This window comes from Rhipicephalus microplus, chromosome 2, assembly GCF_043290135.1.
Source record: "Rhipicephalus microplus isolate Deutch F79 chromosome 2, USDA_Rmic, whole genome shotgun sequence".
NCBI lineage: Eukaryota > Metazoa > Arthropoda > Arachnida > Ixodida > Ixodidae > Rhipicephalus > Rhipicephalus microplus.
This window is the reverse complement of record NC_134701.1, coordinates 62,741,330-62,767,157: the sequence shown is the minus strand read 5'-3', so window position 1 is coordinate 62,767,157 and position 25,828 is coordinate 62,741,330. Positions and strand designations below refer to the sequence as shown.

General features: G+C 44.4%; 1 protein-coding gene across 9 annotated transcripts in view; it reads right to left on the bottom strand.

Annotated features, from left to right (window-relative positions):
* LOC119170873 (uncharacterized) overlaps positions 1-19,544 on the bottom strand; it is a 127,052-nt gene extending 107,508 nt beyond the window's left edge. Inside the window, exons 1-3 of one of the 9 annotated variants that reach the window (XM_075886502.1) lie at positions 18,654-19,544; positions 11,260-11,314; positions 6,715-6,875 (exon numbers count right to left, since the gene is read on the bottom strand). In XM_075886502.1, the coding sequence (XP_075742617.1) occupies positions 6,715-6,875; positions 11,260-11,314; positions 18,654-18,783 (346 nt within the window). In that variant the 5' untranslated portion in view covers positions 18,784-19,544. The other 8 variants (XM_075886503.1, XM_075886508.1, XM_075886507.1 and 5 more) reach the window with 8 other exon arrangements.
* Between the last annotated feature and the right edge of the window lie 6,284 nt (positions 19,545-25,828).

Below are 25,828 nucleotides of genomic sequence, written 5' to 3'. Positions count from 1 at the left end.
AGTGTTTTGCGGCTATCTTTTCTCGCAATCGTTTAACCGCAACAGTGGTATCTGCTGTGATTTCGAGGGGCGCCGAAAAGCGTGCACTACGAATCTACGGCCCACTTTGCCAACTTCGCGGCAACCTCGCAGGACGACCGTGACGACACCATTAACATTGTAGCATGTAACCAATATTGTAGCAAGCTACCCCGAAGCATCAAAACAAACCGTTGATAGCAAGATTAACAACAACATACGACCACCGCCTCGCTTCTACATATGAGAAGTTCCTCTATGCGCGGATAACAAGCGAAGCGAAAATCGGGGTGCTACCATGTTGCGGAAATCGCCACGATCTTTTCTGGACGACAAGCGATTTTTTCTGGTTTTCCAGAAACCTGCCATAGCGACGAATCACGCTTCACGACAGCAATTCATGTCGTCATAGCTCGAAAATCATGTGCACGCGGTTGGGCTTTTTCGTATTGGCACGAAGCGACCGTCGATTGGTTGGCGCGGGCAGTTTTGAGCACACAACAAGCCAAAATTACGCCCCATCTTCCGCTTTGCATGTTGCCCCGTGCCGTTTTTTTTTTTTTTTTTTTTTTTCTATCTGAGCGCAGCACATCCCCCGTCTTATCTGGCTGTGCGCCACAGCGGGGACCTTCGTCACCTTCGCTCGCCGTGTGCTCATCAGCTGCATTGCCTCTACACTTGCACCGTTCATGAACGCCGCTGTGGCACACAGATAAGTATGGGGATGTGTCACACACAGATAGAAAGATAAACAATACAGCATGCGGCAACGGGCGAAGGTGAGGGAGAGCAAGCCGCGGTGGCCGAGGGGGGTCGGCAAAATGATTAAAAAATGAAAGAGACCCACCCGGTGAGGAAGTGCCAGGTGTCGGCTGGCAGGACTGCAGCGGATAAATGTAGGGGGTGCACTTATTATGCAGAAAAAAAAATCCTAATTTTTATGACTGAAGTTGGGGTGCATTTATTATGCGAGTGCGTTCATTACGCGAGTGAATTCGGTATTTAGCGTACGCATGACAGCACAGACATGGTGCGTGCATTGCTACGGTTACGAGCTACTTTCGAATTTCTTACCTTTGTTGTGTAGTAAAGCTGTTCAATTATCAAACACGTGATTCCACTCAATTAAATTCTCGAAATTTGCAAGAACGCTACGCATGCCATTCCTCTCTTGTTATAGCATCTGCTTTATCCTGCATTCACGCTAACTAAAACCATCGCAAACTTCTCTTATGAGGCGCTAGCATGCAGGGACGCTGATAATGCCGGGTGCTACCATGATGAAGCGGGTAATGCAACTGGCATTACAAACATCAATATAATTAAGGGGCTACAGATGTTATTGATGTCCATGGGGCTATATATAATTAGGAATCTTTGTTAATAGGCACGCCACACATGTTAGTAGGCAGTCGCCATACAGTGGCGACTTTTTTGGCAAAATTTAAAGAAAGATGGCAACTTTGTGCTCGTTGTTTGGCAACCTTTTTTCGAAAGCCAGAGGGAACCCTGAAGGAGGCGTTGGCGGTTGTGTTTGGGGTAAAGTGCGATCATCGAGTCATTACGGGCGTGAATTTACGATCTATTTCGATCACCTTCTGCTAGCTGGCCTGTTTGGCCAGGCAAAGCCGACTCCACAGATGGCTGCCGCGTGCATGCGACATTGGATACTGTTTTTAGCAGCTTATTAGAACAAGTATAATTATAAAAAGGATGCACAAACGGCTAACCCTGAAGAGCTACCATAATTGCCACTTCTGAACAAAGGAGACAAAAGCGACTACATTGTGTTTTTTCCACAGTTTAAGGGGGGGCGCGGCAAGTAAAGTGCCGATTTTGGTCAAAATATGCGATTTTCTGATTTATTTTTTTTCGTAATCTTCAGACCTTCAACTTCCTTGTTCTAAAATATTACAGCGAAACGTGCGCTACAAATCCCGCAAATAGTGTTTTTGCCGAGGCTAGTCGCCGAAAAGTGCGAAAAAAAAGCCCCTGAAACGGTGTTGTTCACGCCGCACAAACGCGCCAAGTTGTTGACCGTGGGCCGCCATTTTGGTAGCTTTGGAAAGAGGAGAAAGCCGGCTTCCCGATGGTCGCGGTCTCGTATTTCGCCGAGTGAAAATAAAAGCGCGAGGAGCAAGTAAAAAAACGAAAACGAAGAACGGCAATTGGCTGCGCGGGTCACGTGGTAGCAGGCGCGACCTCTTACTGGTCAAAGCTGCGCCGCGCACCTTGGCAACCTTGGAAGCGCGAGCGCATCTGCGGCCGCCGAGTCGAGAATCATCCGGCGTGCGCTTCGTTTTTTGCCAGTTGGCTGTTTTTGTGATAGTTCGCGTGCTTTTTTTACCAAGCTTTGTTTACATCGGTGGTCTCTTCTGAGTGCTTGCTCATACTGCGGTGCTATGTTGTCGCAAAAAAAGTTCCGGAGCGTCCACAAGTACGGCAAGCGTCGGAAAGCTTGGAACAAAGGGCAGACGACTGCGGCTGCCGTCCCAGTCGCAGTTCCGGACGGAGCATGCTCTTCAAGCGTCACGGAGCCTCTACTCAGACCCTTCGCTGATTGTTGTGAGGCCGAGAGTGTGGAAGGTGCCACATCGTCGTATGTCAGACCGCCGGATGCCGTCGACCGTGATGGACGCTCTCGCGAACCCGATTGCGGTGGCACCGCGTCGGCAGCCGTTGCAACTCCGGGCGTGCGCGCGTCGAACATTCTATCGCGAGTTTCGGCCCAGATTCCGAGCAGTGAAGAAATCGCGCAGCGGGCGCAGACAAGGCGGGATGTTTTGGATGCCGTAGCATCGAAATCCGCTTCAAAGCGGAAGCTCGAGCTTCTGAACGAAGGCTGCGACGAAAATGACGGCGGTAAGGACTCCACATTCTTCATTGTAAATAAGAAGATGCTGAACGGTCTGCTTTCGTCAGTAAAGTGCAACAAGTGCGACGAAGGGTCGATACGCCTCGAGACTACGCACTGCCTTGGACTCGCGGCGAGGATGGCACTTTTTTGTGACAATTGTGGCATAGTGAACAGTGCGTGGTCGTCCCCGAGGTGCTCCGGGCAACAAAAAACGAACCCCTTTGAGGTAAACGTGCGTGCTTTGAGGGCTGTGCAGTCAGTTGGCAGAAAACAATCTGCCATAAATGACATTTTTTCTGCGATGGACATTTCGCATCGAGCACTGCACCACAAGTCCTACCAGAGACTGCAAAGGAAGTACAGCCACCCTGCCACCACATCAGCTGCCACCCGCATTGAAGCAGAAAGTGCACAGAAGGTGCATGACATTTACAAGGACCTAGGAGGAGTGCCAGGCAACATTGACGTCATTTACGACGGCACGTGGATGACGAGGGGGCACAGAAGTCATATTGGCGTGGGCTGTGTAATCGAGCTGTACACAGGCTTGGTCTTGGACCACTGTGTCCTGTCCAACTACTGCCAAGGCTGTGCTGTTGGCCCCAAGCCTGGTGACGACAACTATGAGGAGTGGCTTGAGAAACACAAGCCACAGTGCCAAAAGAACACCGATGCTAATGCAGGCCAAATGGAAGTAGAAGCAGCGAGGATCATGTTTGAAAGATCGTTTACCAAGTACAAGCTTCGATACATCAATGTGCTCTGCGACGGTGACAGCCGTACGTACCTTGCCCTCACGCAAGACAAGGTGTATGGCTACATGTTGATTAAGAAACAGGAGTGTGTGAACCATGTGAAAAAAAGAATGGGCACTTCCTTGCGCAACCTTCTTGATGAGCACAAATCCAAAGGCCGAGGACTGAGCATGGGTGGCAAAGGCCGGCTGACGCAGGGCCTTATAAAGAAGTTGACGAATTATTATGGCTGGGCCATTAAGAGCCACCCCAACGATGTTCCTGGCATGGAGAGGGCCATCATGGCCACTTATTACCATGTAACATCCACAGACCAGGATCCACACCACGACCTGTGCCCAAGTGGGACTGACTCCTGGTGCCCGCACAATCAGGCATTGGCCAAGGGAGAGCCGCTGCCGCCTCACAAACATAAACTGCCCCCTCACGTGCGAGTGGCACTGCTGCCAATCTACAAGCGCCTCTCGAACAAAGAGCTCCTTGAAAGGTGTGCGCAGGGAAAAACCCAGAACGCTGTGGAGAGTATGAACAGCCTCATTTGGTCACTCCAGTCCAAGAGCCAGTTCGCCTCCCTTCGAAGTGTGGAAAGTGCAGTTGCAGATGCAGTCTGCCGTTTCAATGGTGGCTGCAAGAGTGCGCTGCAAGAGATCACTGCTCAACTGGGCTTCAATCCAGGAGACTGCTCTTTGCGGCGAGCAGCCGAAAAGGATGCCAAAAGGGTGAAGAGGGCTCAAAAGACGCATTGTTCCACGACAAAGAAGCGCAAAACTGGGTTGCGCTCTACAGAGGCCAAGGCCACAGCATCTCAGGATTACTGCCCAGGAGGATTCTGAGTGTTTTAGGCATGTTGTGAACTTCCAAACAAGAGTGAACTTTCAAAGTCAGTTTTCTCAACTCTTGATTTTCGCCTATGTGCCTTCGCTAGAACATCTGTCATTTTTTAACAAAGACTGATAGAGTCGTTCCGTTTTTTGCACTAGGCTCAGGAGGCCTTTAGCAGTGCAATAAAGCTTTATCTCTCTTCTTACTCATCATTTAAAATTTTTAGAACACATTTTATAATTACTGCGATGTGTGCGCAAAACAACATCCATGTTTTGGAAATTTTATTTATGGTTACAAGAACTAGAAAAATCAACTAATAGCTTCTTTGCACAAGTTGATGCTTTGGGAACATAATAATATGAAAAAATAATTTCATTTAGCAATAATTATCTCTTTAAGTGCGAAGAGCATTAATTAGTATAATTATGCTTGTAACTCAAAAAGTACAAGAGGTATTTGAAAACGGTTTTCATATTTGGAATCCTCACAATCATCCACATACACACACCAAATTTCATCACAAACAGTACATTAATAAAAAAATTAGTTTTACTTGCCACGTCCCCCCTTAAGCAGTATATCACTTACCAAGTGTTAACCGAGAAAGACCGCACATTGTCTGAAGTGAAACCTTTAAATACGAAGTTTGAGTGTTCTTGTGATCAATCCCTTAGACAGGAAATCATAAGTACTGATCACTAAAACTGCACTCTAAACTCTTCTACTGATAATGCCCCTTAAGCACAGCATGATGCGATTTACTATGTGGATGTCAGCACCCTCACTAATGAAAAAACAAAGAATCATTCAAGTTATTTAGAAATCTTGAAGCTGCAGAAATAATAATGCATGTTTGTACTGTATCTGGCATATTTACTAAGGATTGCCCTCTACTTAACATGCCACAACATCATTCTTGCCACTTGAGCTACAGTTCACTGATATCAACAGGGCCTTGTGAATACTCCCCGGAGATGACCAACAGTGCATGGCCACTTCTTCCCTCTGATCTCATGTGGACATGATCTGCTCAGTCCTCTTCAAGAATTAACGAGTACGTCTCCAGTATTATGTTTCTGTCAGTTGTCATACTGCAGCTTACAATGAACCTAGATTACGTTCAAGTTAAGAATGAGAGAAAGCTGAGCTAGTTCGCAGGCCTAGAGGAAAGTTCTTTCTTCGTTGAAGTCGCACCTTGGTGGTGTTTATAACACAGTCTTCACATTTTCCAAGGATACCAGTAAACATACATCACTAATCGTGCTGTGACATTAAAAGTATAAAAAGTATATCGCACTGAAATTTGAAACTTACAGTAATGAGGAGTCATTTAAAAATTAAAGTCATTGCAGTCAAAGTTCAGGCACGGGCACTTGCCTTTGTTGCAACAGTAACAAGTTTCCTTCTAGCAATTCAACTTTTCGCGACTTCAACCCTTCATTCTAAACCCGAACTCCCCTCCCCACATTTGGGTATGTCTTTATGACAGTGAGCAATAATGCAGCAATCAAACTGATAAAGACTGAACAGCTTATTGAGTGATCATGTGCCCAGCAAGGTCAGTAACTCTCACTGGGTAACAAAAATGATGGCATCCTTCTTTTTATTGCCTGAGCAAACCACTGCATGAACATCTGCTCATTGTATAATCTTGTGATTTTTCTTTTCTCATTATTATATGATTTAAATGGTGCATACTTCTCTGTGATCTGTGGATCTTCTTGCCAATATTTTCACCTGCACTATCGTGCATGTTTTACCGAATTTCATTGATTCCTGCATTTTACATGCTGTAAAAATTGTTTAACACCAAATTTCACATTTGTTTCACAGATTTGTTACAAAACGTTTTTACAGACAGTTGAACACTTTCTCTGATACAATCCCCTCCTGCTTATAGCTTACAAGACAAGCTGGCAGTAAGAAACAAATAACAAGACAGTGGCAACACAAGACAGTGGCAGTGGCAAGCAGAGTCGATTGTAAGTAATGTGACCACAGATGAACAAGTCTTTTATACTTGAGTGAATATTCCAGCATGACCACTGGCGCTCACACAAGTTTCAAAGTAGACTGCTCAACCACTAGTGCTGTATGTGAAATCTTAGAGTATTCCAAAACCATTTGTGAAGATTATCATATAGTCTGGCAGGGCCTGCACCAAGCAAAAGCATTTTGATTTCTTATCCAGTGGGACATGGTCACATTGAAAGAGAGAAGCACAAGTGTCCATTCTCCTGCAACTGACAACAAAACCACCTATCTGAAAAGGAGCCTTCAAGGGACCTCGTAGACAATCGGGCTCACCAAGCAGCCTGATCTTGGTCTCCAGCTTCTCGATCATCTGCTGATTGCTGGCCTTGTAGCGCTCAAAGGTGTCCTTCACAGAAGCACAACGCTGGCAGGAAACATTGCGCAACCTGTTCAGAGAAGACACTTCTTAGAGCTGAGAAGTAATGGATTGCAAGCACCCAGTGTGGTAATGAACATCAATGCACGAGCAGTATTGAAGTCTAAACACTAGAAGCCAGCGGAAGCATGAGAAAAGCATTCACAGGCACTCACCTCCAAAAGCAGGGCTTACTAATGTGTGTGAAAAACAAAGCAAAAGAAGGTAAGATTTTAAATGAATTTTTAAAGTACTTAAAACCAAAGGTTTGCTGAAGTATTGACACACAGCCTGTGCCCGTACAGTATGTAGTCAGGATACAGTAAAGGCAAGATATCGGATTGAGACGCTCGGTGCATTTCACCGTGAATACGCGGGCCCTCACTAGAGGCACATGGTAAAAGCTGCGCAGAGCAGCAGACCGTGACCTACTTTTACAAACAATAGACCTTAAGGGGGCAGTGACATAAAAATTTTTCGTTTTCTTCTTTTGCATCTAATAAAAAAACCAAGCCATAAAGAGCCGAAAAATGTACAGCTAAGCATGACTGCACCCTGGAAAGATAATTACAGTATGTATTTAGAAGCTACTTTTGGTGCCTACTATACCCTGACGTCACAACACCGTACAAGCTTTGCATCACAGGTTCCCACACAATATTGCAACGTTTCCACAGTCTCGGCACACCGTAGCTCCGTTGTTGACTCACAAGCAGCCATTTTAAATGTGTTGATGACGTATAAGCTGGCATCTTGGAAGTTTCAGCACCTGACATCATCACAATTAGCCAAACTGCCACTTGAGGACATGAGAATTAGTACCGTAGCCTGACAGCAAGCTAGTGTTGATGTCAGTAGGTGCACTATGGACTCCGAAAATTTCAACCATCTGGGGTTCTCTAATGTGCACTGACATTGCACAGTAAATGAGCCTCTACCATTACACCTACATCAAAATGCGACCGCCGCATTTGGGATCGAACACACAACCTTTCGGTCAGCAGCCAAGCATCCTAGCCACTAATCCACCGAGGCAGACAGAACTAAGCTTCCAACTTTAAAAGACTAAATTTGTGATCAGATGCATTGACACTGGGTTATTTTAAAGACAATGCAAATTTGATGTTCTTTTTTTGTGCTTGCTAAAAATTTACTGTACCAGTATTGGGGCAGAAATTTACTTCTTTAATCCAGAAGAAAAATATATTCATTTCAATGAAACTGGGAGGCAGTAACAACACAGGTTTGCTATGTTGCAAAATTCTTCGTAGCGAATTTTAACTTTATATGATGTAGATGCGTTCACTGAAAAAGTCAGGGTGAAAAAACAGAGACATTTCGGGACCCATACAGACTCTTTTCTCACACTAAGCAGGCAACAGCCGTAAGTCACTTTTTGTGCTAAAATGTGACGTAATAAATGGGTGTAATTGGCAGGTTGATTCCCATATTTTCTATTGATTGTGCCCTTAGTCGTATGGATAAAAACATATTCCAAAGCAGTCTCGTGGCTGAATTCTTTTCCTTGGCAATTATAGCGGCATTGTTCCAATCGATCAAATGAGCGTGATTATCAGCGTGCTAGGCCAAGGCATTTGATGCTTTCTCGTTGTTGCCCACGTCCCTTTGGTGTTCCTTTAATCTCCTGATGAAGTTGGCAGTTTCGTCGCTGTAGCTGCGGCTGTAGAGTGCACATGGCACCTTATAGAAAACACCGAGGTATCACCTGCCATCTAGGTGATCCTTCACGTTCACAAGCCGATTCCTAAGCTTGTTGGACGGCGTGTGCCCACCACGAAGGTCATATCTTGAAAAGATGTGGCTTAGTGCTTTGCTGACCCCAGGAACATATGGGACGCCAGTGTGCCTTCGAAACGACCTGCCTTGGTATTTATTGAGATGGAGGACACTATCTTCCACATTCTTAATAAACTTTTTTGGGTACCCGTTCGTCAATACGGTAGTTCTCAGTGTACTGTTTGGGACTCTTTCCTCATTGCATCATCCCTTGAGAAAATGCGTGTTGCCCCCGTCACAAGGATAGAAACAACAAATCGCTTGGGGCAGGCTTGGTGGCACAAATTAAAATTGGTTGATATGTTGGGTTGAACGTTTCAAAACCCCCATATGATTATGAGAGACGCCCACAAATTGAAATTAATGTAGTATCAGGTGTGAGTGCTTTCCTGTGCACAGAAAATGAAAGGCGAGTTTCGATACGGCTCACCTGAGCATTGAGGAAAGAAAGGATGCTGTTGCACTCATAGTCTGTGGTAAACTGACTGGCAGGTTTTATAGAGTTGAGAAGATGCAGGAGCCGTGGGGCATCATTCTTATTCACAATGTAGAAGCTGCCATCCTCATAGCTAACTTGAGCTTGGGAACGAAGTCGACAAGCGTCTTCAGGTCAATGACCTCCATGACCAATTTTCCTGTGGTAACAGAAATGAAAGCCCCCATGGCAGTTCCATGGATCTGTTTGTCCGTGCAGCGGTGACCTTTTGAAGTTAGCGATGAGTAATATTAGATTGCCTGGTTTGCTTACTTTTGATAGACCACATATGGCATGCGAAGACCCATGAATGCACAGGAGGCAATAGTAAAGGTGCTTCTGCTGATGTGGTACAACTGAAAAACCTACCAGAGCAGTTTCTGCAGTTTTGTTTGAAGGCTTGTCGTGGGCTCTTTTCATAACCATACGTCACTATCCCCATCCGAGAGCAAATCCGTCTTCTGATCATACTCACTTCCGAGTTCCACGAAGGCGTTTCTTTAGTTCGTAAGAAGTATGGCAATAGAGGTTTTGTTCCAGAGGCCCTTTATGACCTTTTTTTCCGTCAGTGAAGACCAGACACAAGGATCATGCGTCTGCCACTTTCACAGAACACCGGTAGCGTGTGTGCGAACTTCGTCTCTTACTTCTGGAGAAAGCTGTGTGATGACTCGCTCCACGACGCAGATCACTCATCGAGTTCGGTGAGGTGCCGGAATTTAAATTTAATCCTTTGCTTAGGACAGCCACTCCTGATGCAGTAGGTACGTACGAGGACAAATTCTGGCCATCATCTGGCAGCCTGAGTGCGTGCAGTTTGCCTTCTGGCAACTTCCTGCAGTTGCGTTCCATTAGTATTGCAATAAAATTGGTGCGAAGCTATACATCGAAGTCCCCACCAACGTGTTTCAGCTGGCGCATTATGAAGAAAGTTTTTGTTTCCAATTACTTGATTGTCTGTCGGCATTTTCGAACGTGTGTTAACAATAACTTCTTCTCAGCTTGTAAAATTATATTGTGGCCTTGTGCTGACACCACCACTGTCTTCAAGCATGGACTTTTTTGCAAGAAGCCTTCGACTTTGCATGCCTGGTGCAAGATAATTTGACAAGCTGAGTAGTTTGTACTGAGTAAGGTTTTTTTCTTATTACACGTGATAGTAGTTACACTATCACGGTGAACAATGACAACGCTAGAATCAGCCCTTGTGACATCGTAACAGCTTTCACTGTAAAATAGGGCGATGTATGATAACTTTGCTTATAAAAGAAGACAAAAGAAAGTACAGCATGCTATGACAGTTTAGCATTGGTGCAAGTCAGTCTGTCACATTATTATGCCCCACTTTCACCGCGACCACCTCCCAGGGCATAAAAACAGACAGACTTAAAACAGTGATTTACAGTACATTATGAAGCTTGAAGACTAGCCTTAAGCTTTTTCTAATGTTTAGTGCATCAACTTTTGTGGCAGAGAAAATTTTAAATACGTTTGACGTATAAAAACATACCCAATAAAGGGGCCCTGCAACAGTTCGCCGCACAAATTTTAAGAATCCGTCCAGTATGAGTAGTTACAAAGGTTTGTCACACGCTGCAATTGCATTCTCTTTTCTCTCCTCTCGACGAAAACGCTATAACCTAAACAGGAGAGATGGCATGGAGGACGAACGTATGTCATGTGCGGCTTTTCAGTGCGACAGCCATGCTTGCATAGCCAGGTCATGGCTTCCCACAGCAGCCACAGTAACTCCCAAGCACACCATGCTCAGATAAACCAATGGCATGACACTGGCCTCTAATACAGTGATTTCTGAGTATGTAGCATCATTTGCTGAAAAAACAGAAAGCGATATTTAGCTGACTTTGAAAATTTACTGTATACTCCAGGCCACGTGCGACGCTATAAAATTTGGCTTGAGTGTTCTCGGGAGCCTCGACTACCGATTGGCAGAGTTTTATAACCATGCTGAAAAAGTGTTGCAGGGCCTCTTTAAAGAAAAAAAAAAAGCTTTTGCTACATCACGTATGCGAGCCTTTTTCATGTGGTCGCCTAGACAAGGCTACAAATATGCTCAAGTTATTCAATTATCAGTGTGTGATAGAGAGAAAAAACACAAGAAAAAAAACAAGTCATCACTCACTCTTTTTCTTTTTCGGAGACTAGTGCCGTCAGCAACAACACTTGCTTCTGTAGGCCTGAAAATAGTCAGAATAAAAATCAGCCGCAGATCCAAAACTGTGCACGCACCACCCTGCACACAACACAAGGCAATGTAGTGTATGACATGATCGACTGATTTGGCCTGAAAAAAGGACATTGAAATACTACACTCCTTCACTTTTATTTGCATACTACCCCCCTGCAATGCCAATGCAATGTCACTGTAACACCAAAAAGGTGTTACAGTGAAGGGACGCTCGCCAAGCGAGAAAAGATGCAATAACTGTAGCTTCTGCATTAGTCTGTCATCAAGCCCTACTGCAGTGGTCTAGTGGCTAAGGTTGATACCGCGACCTGCTGACCCGCACGTCGCGGGATCAAATCCTGGCTGCGGCGGCTGCATTTCCGATGGAGGCGGAAATGTCGTAGGCCCGTGTACTCAGATTTGGGTGTACGTAAAAGAACCCCAGGTGGTCGAAATTTCCAGAGCCCTCCACTATGGCGTCTCTCATAATCATATGGTGGTTTTGAGACGTTAGACCCCACATATCAATCAAATCATCAGCCTGTCATCAAGCATCTGCTTTAAGTTTAAAGGGACCCTACCACACCCTTTTTTTAGCACTGGCAAAAAATGCTGGCAATCGGTAGTAGAGGCACCAAAGAACACCCCAGACACATATCACGAAATCAGTGGCTTCGAAATTACAATTAATTTTCGAAGTTGGGTAGAAATCACTCCCTGTTCTCTCTTTAGATGATGCCATATAACCAAATTACTGCACCATGCACCCAAACTCAGCGACCGTCAGCTGAGCTGAGCATTGTGGAGCAATCACAGGATGCTTTATCATACCTGCACGTGTTCTCGCTGTCACACTGAAAGTGAACTGCAATTACCAATAAAAAAATTAGGAAAACAAAGTTTTCAAGGTCGTGCCACACGCTGATGAGGTGCCACTTGTTATCCCTGTGTAGCTTTCGGCACAATCGCTGGTGCGAAGGCAAAAAAAAAAGCACTTCAAATGTTAGACAAATACGTGTAACTACACTCGTACGTGATATATTTTAAAATTTTTTTGCAAAAGACGATTCACGAGGCAAGCTTAAAAGAGTACTCACAGGAATAGTGAATATTTTCGGATTGTAACAGAAAAAAGAACACTGGTGTTGATGACCCTTAAAAGAGTACTGTGGTGCCTGGCAATGCATCAAATATTTATTTTTAATACTGCCACCTTAAAAAATACTTTCAGTTTCGATAGCAAAGTGGCAGTATCGAGACAACTTTTCAACACAGCCTGGCATCACGGGGCAACGGCGGCTCGCAAGATGTACGAGTAGCACCTATGCCACCAGCTGCCAGTCACACACGGTGCAAGTAAATGATAGGGTTGCCACCTTAACACTAGAAAAAAAACTAGGTCCACAGGGATGGGGGGGGGGGGGGGCGTATTTAACATGTGCTTAACACGGAGCAAAGAAGAGGCACACAGAACAAGCGCTAGTGCTGTGTGCCTCTTCCTTGCTTCGTGTTCCCCCCGTGCTCCCAGTTCGCTGAACGATTATGAATTACCAGCTAGGCCACCTTTATATCCTGTCACACATTTTCAGCACATTGTTATACTTTGGAATTCCTGACTGAGATATGCGCTAGTACTGTACTCTGAGTGTGGAACAATCATGTTGCATAACCTTGGTTGTTTCAGATTGTCAAGTTTCTGCATGAACCAAAAGACGATTTTAAAAATTTGGTTTTATTACGGGACAAAATAATAAATAATATTTCGGTTATATTTTTGGTTTGATCAAAAATATCTTCTTTTTTTTTCATTTTTGGTTTTTCTTTCATTCTAATACACCGTAGTTTTCTAGCGCATGAAAAAACATGGACAGATGAAGACAGGACAGGCGCTTCCACTTGCACTGTCAGTTGAAGTAATTCAAGCAGCACTGCAAGTGACGATGCCTGTACCATGTACATGCCTATTTTTAATGAGTGTCCATTAGTCGGTACGAGCAAAGATCAGCTGACCCACGATATAATCCAAATTGAAATGATTGATAGACTGGTTGATAACTGTGTTTCAAAACCATCAATTGCCCTTTCATGTAAGAAGTCAGCCTATCTGCAGAAAGATATGTGAATTGGCAAGTGCGTGCGATCATGGTGATTGAAAAGCGATGTTGCCTATATAGCCTATACGGTTACCTTTTTCTGGAATGAACATTGCAAGCAGCGTCTGTCCTGTCTTCATCTGTTCGTGTGTTTTTTGTGCACTAGAAAACTACAGTATGACATATCAACACGCCCAAAATGGTCTGATACACTGATTGTAACACTGTTTGCCTAGTTGAAAGTCAATCTAACATACACCCATGAGCAGAACTATACTGCCCATTGTCACTCCTATATGTTTGTCATCTGCACCATCAACTAGCAAGCAGTATATTGTTGAGAGCTTTCTCTGATGCATTCCATCATTGCAGTAATATTGACAGCAATGCCAACAGACACCAATGCCATCAGAGTAATGCCATCACAGCAAGGGAATAGACAGCGTACAAAGCAATCTAGGCTTGTGCTTTCATGTACATGTACAAAGAAAGAAAATGGAGCGAACCAGCTATTCTGTTTGCAAAAAAAAAGAAAAATGTCGTCTACATAGGTGTCATCTATATTCGACATAGAGCCCACACACTTATTAATAATACACATAATTCATAAAAAGAAACCCCATCTGGTTCTCAGCCAGAGATCATTCGACTTTTGAAACATACACTGCTGTAACTATTAAATCAGCATTTACGCTCATGATGCAAGCACATAACTACGGTTGTTTATTTTCCTCTCTATTAAAATAGTCAGTATAACTTGAAGGATCAATTACTTTGCATTTTTAACAAACACAAGATGAAAAATTGGTTGAAAAGTTACATGACAATTGTGGTGACTGACAAAGAATGTGCAGAATCTTTGAAGTGTTTGAATTAATAATTATAAATGACAAAAACATAATGATTGCAATGCATTGCCAAGGACTGGCCACTGATGGTCAGTTTTAGGTGCAGACCTGTAATTAAGTGGCGCACTACCTAAAGAAAAAGCCGCCTGGCCAGTCTAATGCTGGGCAAGTGGCAACTTCAGTAAACAAGGAAGAGTGAATAACCCTACAGAAACTCGGGAAGCGTTTTCTCCAATTTAGGCTACATGTAGGATGCAGTGTACGCACACTCAGTGGAACTGTGCCAACGTATTGTGATCATGTCCATTATTTCCGTGGATCTGGTTTGTACATGCTGGGCAACGAAAAGTTTAAAACTAAAGGAAAATATTTTAATGTGATAGTGTTAAAAAGCTCATTTAGCAGAAATTCCAGCTTTAGCATCCTTGGCTGTGAGGGAAAAATTATCTTCTACATTACAGAAAAACAAATAAAAATGCAAATAAAATAAATAAATAAAACTTAAGAGTCCGAGTAATAATTGAACCCAGGCTGTTTGCATGGCAAGCAGGTGTTCTACCACACAGCCACACATCTGCTTGGAAATACCATCAAAAAGACTTCCTCTGCTTGGAAATTCAGTGAAAATAATGTTCATGCTTTACAAACACACATCTCCTACACACAAATGTCTCAATAAAAAATTTAATATTACATTAATGTTGCGTGGTACAAGCATACATAGCCATCGGGAGCAGAACATATGATTATCGTTACGACTTCCTGGTTTAAAGACGGCCACCCATCACAAATGGCACACAGGTTATTGTGTGTAGTGGGTGCATAGCAAGTTTGAAAATATTTCACGGCCATAATTGCTCATGGTTTAAAGTATGCTACCTATTACACAGAATGCAGCTGTATGTGAAAGGTGCCGGACACAAGCCACTTTCAGCTTTATCATTGTAGTAATTGGCAGTTTAAACTTCTCGAGTAACATCAACACTAAAGATTATGCACTAAGTGCTTGCAGTGCACAACAGGGACAGGACAGGATATTGCTATTGCATTCAACTCCAAAAAGTGAACTTAAATGGTCTCCCAATTTTTTAATGTGTTATCTAACACTGGCATGAGAAGAGCGTTAATTAATGCTGTTTACCTTGGAAAAAAAATTTCCCTATTTTAAATGCCTCAAAATCATGTAAATACTGCTTAAAAACCTTGTACTGAGCTAGAATGGCTCAAATACATGCAAACACAAAAATAAGTAATAAGAATAATAAAATCGATCGATATGAGGGGTTTAACGTCCCAAAACCACCGTATGATTATGAGAGATGCCGTAGTGGAGGGCTCCAAAAATTTCGACCACCTGGGGTTCTTTAACGTGCACCCAAATCTGAGCACACGGGCCTACAACATTTCCGCCTCTACCGGAAATGCAGCCGCCACAGCCAAGATTCAAACCCGCGACCTTCGGGTCAGCAGTCGAGTACCTTAGCCACTAGACCACCGCAGCGGGGCAAGAATAATAAAATATTAACAACAATATAGAGAGAAATTTATGCCACATTTTGTGCCAAATAAGCCATGCAAATCCACTGCTGTGTATGTCAGTGATGAACAGTTGCATGGGGGAGGGGGGGGAGGGCATTTTGCTATTTGTTATTTCCTGTTACTTCGGCTCAAAATAATTACCTACAGAGCCGTTTCCTCACAGTCGATGCCAGAATTCAGTCCTCAGCACAATTTGTAAACACTAAATGAATGTAAAATTAAATTGGATATTGCAGATCATTCCATCATAGTTGTTTACAACCTAAGAATGAATACACGCTCCACTTCCAGAACTGCAGCTCGCCGGTCAATCATCTGTGCAACAGAGCAATGGTTGGCAATTTCCATTCAAACCGTGAGCAGATTTCCACTGGTAATGCAAATACTACACATATAATGAATTCAAACTTTGTCGTTCCTTGTGAAAATGTTATGTTTTACAGATAAGAGGAGTAGGAATTTTCGATGAAATTTGCAAAGAAGTAAAACTTTTCAACCCAAAACTTGCTAAATGAACTCGAGCCTGTACGGGGAAGTGATATGCCTGAAATCCGCGAAATCTGCCTGACGTCACGTAAATAAACAACTGCAATTCAGTAAGACATATATGGAAATTATGCCTGAGTGGGATGCTGATTGCTGTGGGAAGAGCTTACATTTATTCTTAGGCTGTAATCGACTATAGGTGCTTTTTTTTTTTGTGGAGTCCAATTCAAATGATCCAACAAGCGTAGGAGGAGGCTACTTTGAACAATGCCATGAACCGTAATGAATGGGGGCACACAAAGAGCATCCGAATAGAGATAAATAGTTTCATCAAGTGCAACAAAAAAAAGGAGAGGAAAAAAAATGTAGGCACCTTGGTTGCAGGTATTATGCATAATCCAACAAAAATTGTTTGGAAGTACATACAGTCCGCGTATCGCGTATTTCACAACAGTGCCATTACAGACTGAAGTGTAGGCAGCTGGGCCAGTTGGTATGGATCCGTCATAGCAAGCCGCACACAAAAAAAAACAAGACGGATGCAGAGAAAGAAAAGACAAGAACAATCGCTGCTCCAGTCTTTTCTTCCTCTGTGTCAATTTTGTTTTTAGCGATGTTTGATACATTGGATTCATTACAAAAAAAGCTCTGGCAACTTTGAGAACAAGCTCGATTATAGGGTTAACTGGCCACACAGCTCAAACAACTCATCCAGCAAGTGCCAAGTTGCCCTAATAATTGACACTGTCACCATAATGAAGTGAGTATACAAGATGGGAGGACCACATAGTTAACAGCGCTATGTTTATAGTGTGTAAGTGCAAGATGGAGCCAAAAGCACGACTTTAACATGCACAGCAATCTTTTCATTTCCTTTTCTCTTTCTTCCTGGCTAGTGGCGCTTACATAGATGTGTGCGTGAAGGTTTCCAAGAAATTGAAAACATAATTGCACCAAAAGACGAAAAGTCCAGCCCTATTTTGCTTTGTTCGATATTATTAGCCGCTTTCGTAGAACACTGTGTCTAAAGGTACATCGAATGTACCCGAATACTAAAAGCTAAAGGTACGTTGGACATGCGTGAAACAGAGAGCCTAAAGATACACATGACGTGTATACCCGCAACCAAGAGTATAAAGATGCGTCGGATGTCGCGCTTTCTCTCGAGCTTGCACTCAAGTGGCTCCAAATTCAACCAGCCCGTCCAGCCCCTCTCCCATTTGTTCGCACGATTGATCTCGTGGACTCACGGAAGCGCGGATCAGGGAGTCTAAAGATACATCGGACGTTGAACTTCGTCGCCTAATCAAGCTTGGTTATAGCACTTGATTTTAAAAAAAGAAAAGCGGGCGCACGCACGGTGGTTAGTTTTTGAAAGACGGTCGAAGTTGCGGTTTGAAAGAGCATCGAGTGAGGCGGCATCTGGAATGGTTTCCATGCAAACTCAACTGGCTACACGAACACAGAAAACCACATCCACATTCGCTGGGCACTTTTTTGCAGCGAAGTCCCTAGGTGCGTTGCTATGATCAGCTCTCAAAGGTTGCAACTATAAGCGTGCTTCCCCCCCCCTTCCCCAATAAAAAAAAAGCACTGCAGAGGCAAACTTACGCGCGAGTCTGTCCCTTCTTGTGTTCAAAAGGTCTGCTAGGTGAGAACGCTCGCCAGAGACGTGGCAGCTAGCATAAACTTGTGACGCAGATGGCAATTCGTCGTTTACATGAAAAATCGTAGATATTAAGACCTAGACAAACCTATCCGACAAGTTATCACGATTTCAGTTTTATCAGTAGACCTTTAAAGAGGCATTCACCCCGGCGACTGACACACGTCTACGACTGGCACCACCGACCGCGACGCCGTTCATCAACTATGCAATGCTCAAAGTTTTTTTGTTTTCATCGGCTGTGCTCACCTGGCTCGTTCCTTGTCGTTCTTTTGCAGACTGTTACGCGGTAGCCACGACCCACCCTGCGACTGGTGCGCCCCACTACATCGCGACAGCAGACGTATGTTTAGGCCCGCGGTTCCGGGTGTTTCTGACGCACAGTACGTACCTTCAGCTTTTGGGATTCGCGCACAACCGACGTATCTTTAGACTCGCGGTTTCGCGTACGTCCGATGTACACAGCGTTCGTCGAAACACGTACGGAGGCGCAATCTTCAGTTAGGCGTGAGGTACAAATGTTTGATTCGACGTACGCATAACGCGACTAACCCACGCGCCGGCGCTTTCCACATGTGAGGCACAAATTCAGCTTCTCGCACCGCATGGTCTGAGCACTCATCAAATGAGAATGATTGAAGTGCCTCGACAATTACTGGCCTCTTCGCACAGCTATGACGTAATGAGAGTAATAGCAGAGAAGCTCTATGATCATACCTTCAGTTTCGCTGACGTGTGCACTGTACGCTCGCTGAAGCAGCTCTTTGATGGACGGCTCACCAGATTCCTGAACACCACAGCGTCCAGGCGAAGAAGCAGCATCGAAGAGTTCCATTACTGCTGGCATTGTTATGTCATTTCTACTCGAACAGCCAACACGAAACAAGTGCAACACACGAAATCACGCGCCAAGGACGCGAACGGATCGGCTTGGATGCGCTTCGATCGGTGGGTGCCAAGCACATTTCCTTCCTCCGGACTCGCTCGCTGATTTCGTGCCACAGTTTGAAGCACGACCGGGCTGCTGAAATTAGGTGCTTTGTTTTTCTCTTCTAACCACTACCACCACCACCGCCAGTTGTGCCCCGCGATCTCCGACGACAGTACAGCTCTGGCCGACTGGCTCGCCCTATGCCACCTCCTGACGCCGACGTAATGAGCTCTAGCTGAGTGGTGCCCCGTTTTCGGACTTCTGCGACTGTGTCCATCATCCCTATCTTCTCCTTACTTCCGTATGTGGTTTTCCCTGCGCCTCTCTCTCCTCCTGCTCCTCTCGCTATCTCTATACTTTTAATTCCTACCTATCCTTTTAATCCCTCCTTACCCCCATTCCTCGTAGGCTACTGTTGAGGTGTCTTCCCCCTGAGAGACAGTTACGGGGCTCACTTTTATCTTCTTTTCATTTGAGAATCACCTCCCTCCTTCCTCCATGGTGTGTGGCATGTTTGTGGCAGCGTTCCGAGAGACGGGCGGAGCTTTGGGGCTGCCCCAGAACTGCCCGCGAAAAACGAACGTCTCAGGTGAACGCGTTGCTCGGGCTGTCCGCTGGCTGCCGCTGACTGACCTGGAGCCTGGAGGTGAACCATGGCGTGTACGAGCCCGGCGCTCGCCCCTTTGCACAACCCCTTTACACTGGCGCGACGTGCAGGAGGGCTGGTAATAGAATGGGTCGTCAAGCCACAGATTTTTTTTAGGAAAACCCAGAGCCATGAGGCCAACACCGCATAGACGTTTCTATAGGGGCCATGGGGTACGTGGGAGAAAAAATCGGCGTTAGCACAAGGACCGAGCCAAATAAGACATATGGTATATTAACACGCAGGGTGGCAGGAATAGGTTGAAGTGGGAAGAGATAAATGAGCCGTTATGCACAAGGAGCTGATGGTATATGGGGTTGTGGAGACACATCTTTACATGGAGCAACCACCTTGAAAACAGGACTTCCTATGTCTTGGAATATTGCAATAGAATAGAAGGCAGCTAACAGGGCGGTGGAATTGGGGCATTTATACATAGAAGTATGGGTTGGCAAAGAGTCTACCAGGGATCCAGGGAACATTTATGGTTAAAAGAGAAAGCAGCCGGGCAGATGACACTCCTTGCATGGTTTGATGTGCTTGTGGACGGGAGCAAAGGTCAGAGAGGAAAACCAGGCAATGGGTGAGTGTGTAACAAATGACATTGAGGAATTAAGAGGAGAGTGCAAGATAATTATACTACGAGATATGAATGTGCACATAGAAGATATAGTTGGGTATACTGACCCATCAGGCAAAATGATCATGGATATGTGGCATGATTTGATCATTTGCAACAGTACTGAGAAGTGTAAAGGGCAGATAAAAACATGGAAGGTAGGAAGGCTGCATGGAGTCGACGATAGACTATGCACTGATGTCACGTAGGAAGTATGATAGGCTCGATCGGGAGAATGTGCATAGATCAATGGGGCTCTAGAAGTCAGGGTAGTGATCACAAACGTATCAAGCTAAGTTTTGTAAAAGCAATGAAAGTGGAAAGGAGACAAGATGAGCAATCACAGGGGAATATCTATTTAGAAAGGTAAATAGCAATAGCTACTAAACAAATTGAGAAAGCAATCACTGAGGATAGTGCAACAGTGTGAATGTACATAGATCTAATTAGACTGAGCTGCAGCTTGCTAAGGCACGTGACAAGTCACCCCGGAAAAGGAGCGAGACACAAACCCAACATTTAGTTGGATGAGGAAATTAAGAGAGCCATAGCAAAACATCAGGAAGCTTCTAGGGAACACAAATATGCTAAGCAGCGGGGCCGAGTGAACCGACAGATGATGTTGAAAGAAAATGGCACAACTTTCTAAGCTGTAGAAGGCAAGCATCCCTTCTGATCAATGAAAAGATTAGAAGAAAGGGGGCTCAGTGGCGGGCAGAAGTACATAAACAGGATAGAAAGGCAACTACAAAATTTTGGAACCATATATCTACACTCCCTTAGTAATGAGACAAGCCTAGAGCACCGGTTTATAAGTACAGCTCAAGGGGTTAGGCTAGAAGGGGACGAAGCCATTGAATATATAAGAACAAGGATATGACAGAAAATTTTCAACAAAGAAGTCCCGTATGCACCTTAATAGACAACGATTGATCAAGTGGTGCAGTGGCTTTATTTTCACAACTAGAGTGGGAAAAGGCTGAGAAGAGGGTTCCTAGTAGTACATCAACAGGCCCAGATGGCATTCCAATTATACAAACAAACTTTGAGAGAGGCAACGAGCTAAACAATAATCGATGGTAAAGTCACTTCTGGGCGGAAAATGAGCAGGATGAGCATGATCTATAAAGAAAAGGGGGACAAAGCTGACATAAACAACTACCGTCCAGTGACATCGGTGGTCTACATGCTAGTGATGAAGAATATAAAGGAAAGACTGCAGGCATGGATAGAGGATGAGGGGGTGCTGAGGGAACTGCAGAATGGGTTTCGGAAACAAAGGAGATTGGAAGACAATTTGTTCTCACTGACTCAGTGCATCAAAGTAGCAGTAAAGGAACAGATGCCTCTAAGGCTAGCATTTCTGGATGTCAGGGGAGTGTATGATAGCGTGATTCAAGAGAACACTAGGTGTGAAAGATGTAGTCACTAATCTTTCAAAGGATATCTATAAAAGTAACAAGGTGGTTATAAAATGAGAATAACAGGTATCCGAGCCCACAGGGATAAAACTGGGGTTTAGGCAGGAGTGTCCCCTGTCCCCGTCGTTATTTATGATGTACCTACAAAGATGAAAGGCCAAAATAGAGGGGAGTGGACTTGGCTTCAGCCTCTCTTTCGTCAAACAAGGAAAACTCATTAAACAGGCACTACAAGCATTGATGTATGCAGATGATATAGTGCTAATGGCCAACAACAAGGTAGATTTACAGGGATTGGTAGACATCTGCGGTAATGAGCGAGATAGGTTAGATATCAGATTGGGTGAGGAAAAATCAGCAGTCATGATTTTCAATGATAATGATGGTAGTGAGCTTAAGATACAGGAGGTCATGTTAGAGATAACGAATAAATACAAATATCTGGGTGTATGTATAAGCAATGGGACCGAGTACCTAAGGGAACACGAAATACACATAACGAATAAAGGTAACAGGAATGCAGCGGTGATGAAAAATAGGGCATACTGTGGATATGATTGCAATAGATTGATGTTGTGAGAGGAATTTAGAGAGGGGTCATGGTGCTGGGTCTGACGTTTGGCAGTGCGGTCTTGTTCACGAGATCAGAGGTTCAAGCAAGATTAGAAACTAAGCAACGTGGAGTAGATAGGCTTGCTTTTGGAGCTCACAGGAATACACCAAATCAGGGTGTACAAGGTGGCATGGGATGAACATTATTCGAGGTCAGGGAAGCTAGCAGCAAGATAAAATTTGAGAAGCAATTGAGAGAAATGGGAAGGAGCATAGGGCTAAGAAGGTTTTCAGCTATTTGTACATGAGGACTCTCGATACAAAATGGAGGGAGCAAACCAGAAAATTGACGGGTGAATACTTGGAAAACAGCAGGGGACCAAACCAAAAAGAACTATCGGTTAAGAAGAAGGTGAAGGAAGCAGAGAACGACATGTGAAGAATAGGCTTGATTAAGAAGACTGCACTAGAGATCTATTCAGCTTTTAAGCAGGAAATTGCCAAGAAAGGGATCTATGATAACTCTCGGGGTAGTTCTCTACTGTTTGAGGCGAGGACGGGAATATTGCGTACCAAGACTTATCGGGACAAATACGAACGGGTAGACACTATATGCAGTGCGTGTGGAGAGGGGGAGGAAACTGCCGAACACTTTATAATGCTCCGTAAATGCTCTTATAATGTTCTGTAATGTTTTTATAATGTTCTTGACACTTTAGTTCAGGATGATGGCGCAGAGTTATAGGGGCGAAGCTCCTTATGGCGTGGCTTGTGCATCCCCTGTTGTCGTTGTGCATAACCGCCAGTGGCATATACCCGAGAGAAGAGTGGGTATATGCCACAGGGGAAGGAGAGGGACGATCGTGATGAAAAGATGCGAGATGGCGGTACTAGATGGACGGACACGCGGATGGATGTACGGACCACAGCCGGACGTACAGGGACTACAGATGGATGGGCGCATGGACAGTTGGACGAATGCAAGAACGAATGGAAGGGCGCAGGGACTGATGGACGCTTCGCCCCACTCATCATCATTAACTCCGTAGATATGCTGTGATTTCTTTCGAAGCACTGGAATTTAGGGAGAAATAACTAGAAGGAGGTCATCTGGGCTACAATCAAGGCACGAATGAAAATTAAATCCTTCACTGCAAAGTACTAGTCCTTAGCTCCACTATTTAAAGGGACACTAAAGGCAACTTTAAGTTGACGTTTATTGTTTAAATGGCGGTCCAGAAACGTCGTAGTGTTACTTTTGTGCCAAGGAAGGGCCTATTTTGAAATAAAATCACGTTTTAGTGGTCAGCGTCTGGTTAGTGTACTGCAAATTACCCGCCTCTAGAAGTGGACCGACCGGACCGGCTTACGTCACTGTTCCCGCGCACAGCGTTGCCCGGTTTTAATGCGCTAGTAGCAGCAGATCGCAAGTAGCGGGAGCCACAGCAGCAACAACGGTCATTGATTAATTTCCCGCCATTGGCTTCAAGATTGCAGACGTTTTTGTTTCAACTGCACCCCGCTAGATAGCCCCACCTGTCCCGTGTAACCACGCGAAAATATAATTTTTGAACCAGTCGTGCCATTCTCCATTGTAACGTTCCAGCGGTTCTTTTTTTGCATGAATCAAACAGAAACGAACAAGCAGCATTTTATTGCGTCTTTTGGTGGATGGAAGGTTCTTTATTTAGTACAGTTCGATCGATTACTAGTGATTAATTGTTGGCGGTCTGTCTGATGTCATCGGGATCATTTCGAAAATGTTCTACTGCGTCGCTTGTGGTCTTGTGCATTTACTTTGATTTCTTGGTAAGTAGGGCAATATTGTTGATAATATTGTCGTTTTAGATCTAGCCATACATTGCTTTTACTCTGACGTAAATTGTTAATTCACTTTAGTGTCCCTTTAAAGAAAAAAAAGACAAAGATGACGTTAACGCCGACCGATCTAAAGGCTACAGCCATGTCAATCCATCCATCCATCCATGGACAGACCGTGCGAATAATTGAAGAGGCTCCATGACTTCATAGAAAACAGTTTCCCATGGATATGGTGCTTATCTTCTAGGCACTGTATTATGGGGGAAAAATTTCCTGCCTCCATGTAATTTCTTTCTATGATAGAAAAAGGTACGTTCGAATGCTATGCCTACACCACATAAACCAGTGCACGAGGTGCTAAATGCACAGCCATGACCGCAGCACCTGGCTGTGCGGCTGTGCATGCCATGACCTACTACACTCCTGACCTGTTCAGATAGCGGGGTTCCTATGGGAGCGCGTGTCCCCGCTCTCGTTCAATCGCTCGCCGTAGGTGGCGCTACCTATAACCTGTTCGTCTGCTACTGTGCGGCCGGCAGGAGGGCGACGGACTGATACCATGCGTCTGCTTCTGTGACAAACTGCCTATACGTGCACGAAGGACTTCAATTATGTCATTATACCCGACCGCCTGCCAGCCCTATATAGAGTGAACAGTTAATCGCCACATTTCGTTACCGGCGTAACGTTTCTAATTACCTTAAGTAAGCTTATACAGAAACGAACAAAGCTGTATGGGAAGATAGAGGTTTGAGATGAGAAATACATTTGACCAAATTCGGTCGCTAACTTCAGTGACACCCAGTGTTCAAGAGTTGTCCATCGCTAAACACACACACACACACACACACACACACACACACACACACACACACACACACACACACACACACACACACACAGAGAGACAAACTGTGGAGGCAGCACGTAAATATTTCATATCATTAATTTTTTTATGGATTTCGGCGGCATTTGTTGAGGCAGCCTTCGGGAAGGGTGCTCGAACCCCTCGCAACCCACCGCTACGCATTTTTACATAATTTACAGATTTCGTATATTTACTTTTTTCTTGTGTGCTATATTTAAATTTCTTGGCACTATTTGTGGAGCCTGCCATATTAGCCGCGGTACTTTAAAAAAGCTTTCATGTTTTTTAGCTCAGTGAATTAGCATAACACACGGAAATAAAGTTTACTAAAGCACCCTGGTGCTTCTTGCTAGCTTGCAACTCGTTCTGAATTGAAACGACTCTCAAAAACACAAGACTCACCTTTTCTTCCAATTGCCTCGATCCATTCTTCCCGTATGTCTGTGGCAGGAAACTCGTGAAAACTTACTTTACTTTGTTTGCCTTGTTCCGATTTGCAATATGGCACGCAGCAATACACCATACTTACATTTGAGGTGTCAGCTCATCTAAAAAAAAAAAACTGCACGCGGCCACTATTAGAGCTGACTACTGCAGCTATCTGCCGTCTGCAAGTTTCTGCACACGACCTACTGTGTTTCTGCGTATCTTCTGCAATTTGTGTATGCGTATCGTCTGGAACCATCGTGATTCAGTGTGAACAATGAATGCCTAACAATAGTTTTTTTATCTCGTTGGACTACGTTTTCATTCAAGAAATATTTTCATAATAAATTTTCCTTCATTTGTAGAAAAGTTCCCGTCTGCTTGCCACTGTGACCCTTTGTGTGCTTTTTTTACGGTTCTATTTCTGCTTCAAACGTCCACACGAATGCAGCCAACTCTGACGAGGAATCATATCGCTTTATTTGCCATATTTTACACATTCATACACAATTCATGCACAATAAGAACGATTTGCACTGCCACAGCGATGGCTGAAGCAGACGACAGCGAACAGGTGCTGCCTAGCGCCACGCCGCTCGTAGGTGACG